The 6,139-nt window shown below is 46.3% G+C and overlaps 1 protein-coding gene across 2 annotated transcripts in view; it reads right to left on the minus strand.

Moving 5' to 3' along the window:
• Znf3 (zinc finger protein 3) overlaps positions 1 to 6,139 on the minus strand; it is a 14,714-nt gene that overhangs the window by 5,962 nt on the left and 2,613 nt on the right. For both annotated transcript variants that reach the window (XM_013353827.2, XM_005367069.3), the window contains exons 2-4: positions 4,887 to 5,013; positions 2,674 to 2,765; positions 1,895 to 2,021 (exon numbers count right to left, since the gene is read on the minus strand). In XM_013353827.2, the coding sequence (XP_013209281.1) occupies positions 1,895 to 2,021; positions 2,674 to 2,765; positions 4,887 to 4,941 (274 nt within the window). In that variant the 5' untranslated portion in view covers positions 4,942 to 5,013. The remainder of the gene's footprint in view (positions 1 to 1,894; positions 2,022 to 2,673; positions 2,766 to 4,886; positions 5,014 to 6,139) is intronic.

The following is a 6,139-nucleotide window of genomic DNA, read 5'->3' on the forward strand; positions in this document are numbered from 1 at the left end:
ACCCTGTCTCGAAAAACCAAAAAAAAAAAAAAAAAAATATATATGTTCTCACTGAAAGTGAGGTTAAGAGGCAAGTAACTAACCCGAAACATTAAGAAGGTAATTTCTACTTAAAACAAGTAATTGATTTTGTTTGTTTATTCTGAGACAGGGTCTCAATATGTAGCCCTGGCTGTCTGTCCTGGAACTCACTATGTAGACCCTAACAGAGCTCTACCAGCTTCTGCCTCCCAAATGCTGGGACTAAAGGTGTATAGCAATGCATTTCCTTTAAAAAGTGTGTGTGTTACTGGTAGTAGTTTTGGAACCCCCTGCTGTCGCTGTTAGGAACTGAACTGTAGCCCTTTTAACTCCTGAGCCAGCTCTCCAGCACCAAAACAACACATTTCTGTACATGGTACATAAGCTCCTAAACAAAACAGTAGATCCTTGGAGTAATCCAACAGAGACAGGAAGAGTAGAGAGCTCTAGAATGTTCACTTAGACACAGAGTACCACCTTCCATGTTCAGGAATCCCAACATATTATCCTTCAGAAAAGACTCTGGAGGATTAACATATTAAGTCCTAAAATTAGATGGCTAAATCACCAGGTTGGTGTTAATAAGGCAGGGGCTCAGCAGCACTAGAGTAGCTGATGTGCAAGGATTACAGAGCTTAAGGCCATCCTGGGGCTACTGAATGGGTTCCAGGCCAGCACAGGCAGTGTGAAACCCGGTCTCAGACAGATAGGCAGATAGACAGGCAGGCAGGCAGGCAGACAGACAGACAGATAGGGATATCTACAAAAACATAAAAAACAAGAAACAACACTGGAGCTTAAGCTTAGTCATTCACAAGTTCTATCACCATGCAAAAAGTGTCTAAGTTTGCCTGATTGTTTGAGGTTGGGTCTCATGCAGCCTAGGGTGGTCTCAAACCCATAGTGAATATGTAATAACTGGTCGGCCTGCCTCTACTTCTCAAGAGCTGAGATTACAGGTATATGACACCATTATATGCCTACCATGCCCAACTGGCTTCTAAGGGTCTTTTTATTTATTTCTTTTCCATATATGTGTTTTGCCTACATGTTTGTATGTGTATCACATGCATGCCTCGTGTCTGTGGAGGCTAGAAAAGGTCATCAGATTCCTAGGAACTGGGACTACAGACGGTTGTGAGCTGCTGTGTGGGTGCAGGGAATTGAACCCGGGTTCTCTGGAAGAGCAGCCAGTGCTCTTAACCACGCAGCTGCCTCTCTAGCTCTGCTTTTGCACTTCCTGACCTCATGTTTCACGCCTATAAAATGAAGCTAACACTAACCACCTCAACTATGGGGTGACTCAACTATGGAGTTAAATGCAAGGATATCTGTGAAACCTTAGAAGAAGCAAGTTATGCTATAAATGTGAGTTATCATTCTTTTGTTTTTGTTTTTTCAAGACAGGGTTTCTCTGTAGCTTTGGAGCCTGTCCTGGAACTAGCTCTTGTAGATCAGGCTGGCCTCAAACTCACAGAGATCTGCCTGCCTCTGCCTCCCGAGTGCTGGGATTAAAGGCATGCACCACCACTGCCCAGCTGGCACACGGCTTTAATCCCAGCACTCAGTAGGCAGAGGCAGGCAGATCTCTGTGAGTTTGAAGCCAGCCTGGTCTACAAAACGAGTTGTAGGACAGGCTCCAAAGCTACACAGAGAAACCCTGTCTCAAAACAAAACAAAACAAAATAGTAGTGTAGTGTGGTGGCTGCTGCTGTGGTGCGATGGTAAAACATCTGCTTAGCATGCACAAAGCTGGGACTTTGATCCTCAGCACCGCCATGTGAAAAGAGTATGGCTTTCATGAAAGCAGAGACTAGCAAACCCCGAAGCCTAGAGAAAGTAGATGTTGTGTTGAGAAGGCCCAGGTCCTTACCCAGTGAGAACACATTCCCATAATTCTCCAGCATCACATCCCTGTATAGGTCCCTCTGTGCAGGTTCCAAACGTTTCCACTCTTTCCAGATGAAGTAGACAGCTACATCCTCAAATGTCACCAACTCCTGAAACAGTCATGTGGCCATAAATGCAATTTCATGGCAAGGGTCAGGACTGGCAGCACCAAAGAGCCACCAGGATGGGTTGAGAAATACCTCTTTGGGATGTGGACAGGTCTGAGCAATGCCAGCATGAGCATCCAAAACAGGGCACAGCACTGAAAGTACAGCGATGAGTGTAACTGCCTTCCAAGAGTCCATAATGGAAATAACTTTTTATTAACGTGTATTTATTTGGGGAGGGTACTACTGCACACATAGGGAGGTCAGAGGACAATCTGTGACAGTCAGTCCTCCCCTTCCAACATGTGGATCCCAGGGACTGAACCCAGTTGGTAGGATTAGCATCAAGCACTATTTTTGTTTGTTTTTCCAGACAGGGTCTCTGTGTAGCTCTGGCTGTCCTGGAACTCACTTTGTAGACCAGGCTGACCTTGAACTCATAAAGATCCCCCTTCCTCTGTCTTCCGAGTACTGCGATTAAAGGCATGCACTATCACTGCCCGGCTGGCAGCACAAATCTTTATCCACTGAGTCATCTCACTGGACCCAGAACCAGTTTTAAGAATTAGAGTTTAGGGCACTAACGGATACGTCACTACAAACACGTCACTATTCACAGAACAAAAGGGAAAGAATGAAGGGAAGCATGGCTTACCTGGGACTTGGCCTTCAGAAGTGCAGCAGCCAACATCTCATGCCCCAGACTGTCCTTGTCAGGAAAGGAAGGGACTTCTGAAGAAGAAAGAGCTGAAGGACAATACCAGGGTCAGGAATCAATCTGCCTGCTTTCTGACCCAAGGTCACACGCCTAAAAACAACCACCCAGTCTCTGCTTTCATGAATGCCATACTCTTTTTCTCATGGTGGTGCTGAGGATCAAAGTCCCAACTTTGTGCATGCTAAGCGTTACAGCAGCAGCCACCGTGCTACAGCAGCAGCCAACACCGCGCTACAGCAGCAGCAGCCGCCACGCCCTACAGCAGCAGCCACCACGCGCTACAGCAGCAGCCACCACGCGCTACAGCAGCAGCCACTCAGACTGCTCATGCCTGCTCTTCAAGCGTGGCCAGGAACCAGTTCTGTTCTCATTCTCCTTCTACTAACACGAACTCCCGTGGATCTTAGGCAGAGGAAAATAAACAGCTTCCCTTAAGCCCTGACAGAAAACACAACACCCACACCTCTTTCTTCGTCCAAAGACCAAACACACAAACACGAGATAGAAATGTTTCCTAGCTCTGCACTTGACTACATACCTTTCCCCATCAGCCATAAGTTTTGTGCTTGTCTCTCAGGTCTAACCCACTACACATAACTAGATTTGACAAAACAGATTCTAAAAGCTTCTTCCTAGTAAGCATGGAAACACCATTCAGGTTGAAACTGTTAGCTCAGCACTTAGTGCTTACCAAGCAAATGTATGACCCTGGGCTCCGTTCCCAGGAAGTACCCTGTAAGTCCTATTCCCACACAACTTTCTAACGGTCAGGGAATTTTTGTGTAGGAATGTCTGTGTGAGGGTGGGTGCATACAGGCCACAGTGCACATGTGGCGGTCAGGGGACAACCTCAAGCGTCACTCCCTGCCTTCCACCTTGTGAGACTGGATATTTTGTTGTTTTTCTGCTCCATGTGCTATGCTAGCTGGCCTATGAGCGTTTGGGGCTTTCCCTGTCTCTAGCTCCATCTCACCATAGGAATGCTGGGATTACAGACATTCTTACTACACATCTAGTTTCATGTAGGCTCTGGGGATTCAACCTCGTTCTCATGCTTCCGTGGAAAGATCTTTTACCCACTGAGCCATCTCTCCAACCCCACAACTCTTTAAAGTTTGAAAAAAAAGCATGAAAACATAATGAAACCCAATAAATACCCTATATAATTACTGTCGATAATACAAAACGTTTCAAGAGTTCTGGGCAGGTAGACGGCTCAATGGGTAAAGGCACTGGGACAAAGCCTGACTACCTGAGTTTGATGCCCACCAGCAGCTCATGTGGTGGAAGGAGAGAACCAGCTCCAGAGATTGCCGACTCACCTCTGTCTGCATAGACTTCGGTGCTCAGTGGCATACATGTCTATACTCATAACACACAAAATAAATAAACTTAATTTTTAAAAAAAAGATGCTTCAATAAAAGTTTATTTTGGTTTGGGTGTGGTGCCACATGCCCTTATTCCTGCCACCCCAGGGGCAGAAGCAGGTAGATCTCTGGGAGTTCCAGGATAGCCTGGCCTACATAGAAAGTCTTTGGTCATCCAGGGCTGCAGTGAGACCCTGTCTCAACACACACACACACACACACACACACACACACACACACACACACAATGAGGCAGGGTATGGTAACAGATATCTGTTTAAACCCAACACTCCAGATACATGTGAAGAATATAGAAAATTCAAGGCCAGCTTGGGCTACATAATGAGACCCTGTCTCAAAAGACAAACAAGCATACCAAGTGTGGTGGCCCACACCTTTAATCCCAGCACTCAGTATGCCAGGCAGCTGGATCTGTGAGGTTCAGACCAACCTAGTGTACATAGTGAGTTTCTGGTCAGTCATGGCAAAATAGAGAGGGGCTGGAGAGATGGCACAGCAGTTAAGATCACTGTTCTTCCAAAAGTCCTGAGTTCAATTCCCAGCAACCACATGGTGGCTCACAACCATCTGTAATGAGATCTGATGCCCTCTTCTGGCCTGCAGGTGTACATGCAGGCAGAATACTGTATACATAATAAATAATAAAACATTAAAAAAACAAAAAACAAAGAGAGACCCTGTCTCAAAGGAAAACAAAAAAACAAGCAAGTAAACAGCAGAAAAAGACGAGAACAACCCCGTTTCCCAAGCCCACATCTTACCACTCTCCAGCAGGGGTGGAGGTTCCTGAGATGCAAGGTCAGCCTGAGTTTCCATAGGGAGAGTGAAATGTTTTGGTCCCTGCTCTCCCAGGTGTAGACGCAGCAGGAAGCACGTTCTGAAGGAGCACTGCAGAGGCAAAAGGCCCACAGTTAAATTTTAAAAATGCCTCCGAACTTCAGAAAGGGAATCGCAGCTCAATATACAGGAATCGTGAGAGGAAACACAGAACTGCTCTCTCAGATCCCTGTGGGTATGGACATGTCTGTGATGAGACCACACAAGGAATCCTGATTTCCAAATTTTGCCCCACCCACCCAGCACTTTGAGTGACAACTATAGGAGAGAGGGGGGTGTTGTTCACTAGAATGAGATAACTGACCTTGAGCCAGGTATGGTGGCAGGCGCCTGTAACGCCAGCACTAGGGAGATGGGGGAGGGATCAGGAGTTCAAGGCCAACCTGTGCTGTAAGAAATCTTGCTGGGCAGTAGTGGCACAGACCTTTAATCCCAGCACTTGGGAGGCAGAGGCAGATCTCTGAGTTCAAGGACAGTCTAGTCTACAGAGTGGGCTTCAGGGCAGCTAAGGCTACACAGAGAAAACCTGTCTCAAAAAAAAAAAAAAAAGAAAGAAAGAAAGAAAAGAAAAGAAGCCTTATTTTGGCTTCACTGAGAAGGTGACTCCGTGGTTAAGAGCACTTGCTGCTCTTCCTGAAGACCTCAGTTTGATTCCCACCATCCACACTGCAACTCACAGCATCTGGAACTCCAGTTCCAGGAAACCCAATGCCTTCTTCTGGACTTTGAAGGCACCAGACACATACATGGTGCAGAGACATATATGCAGGCAAAACAGCACGCACATAATATAAAAGTAACTACTACACACCTCTTTTTAAAAAAAAAATCAGATATCATAGCCCTTTATGAGATTCTGTCTCACAAAACAAACAAGGGACTAGATGGTCAGTGAGGAAGAGCACTGGCTGCCCCCAGAGGACCCAGGGTTTGATCTCTAGCACTCATGTGGTGGCTCACAACCACCAGTAACTCCAGTCCCAAGGGATTTGACTCCCTCTTTTGGCCTCTGGAGACACTGCATGCACATGGCACACAGACATACACACAGGCAAAATACCCATTCACACAAAAAACAAAACAGGGCTAGAGAGATGGCTCAGCGGTTAAGAGCATTGCCTGCTCTTCCAAAGGTCCTGAGTTCAATTCCCAGCAACCACATGGTGGCTCACAACCA

Source organism: Microtus ochrogaster, unplaced genomic scaffold, assembly GCF_000317375.1.
Source record: "Microtus ochrogaster isolate Prairie Vole_2 unplaced genomic scaffold, MicOch1.0 UNK16, whole genome shotgun sequence".
In the NCBI taxonomy this organism is placed as follows: domain Eukaryota; kingdom Metazoa; phylum Chordata; class Mammalia; order Rodentia; family Cricetidae; genus Microtus; species Microtus ochrogaster.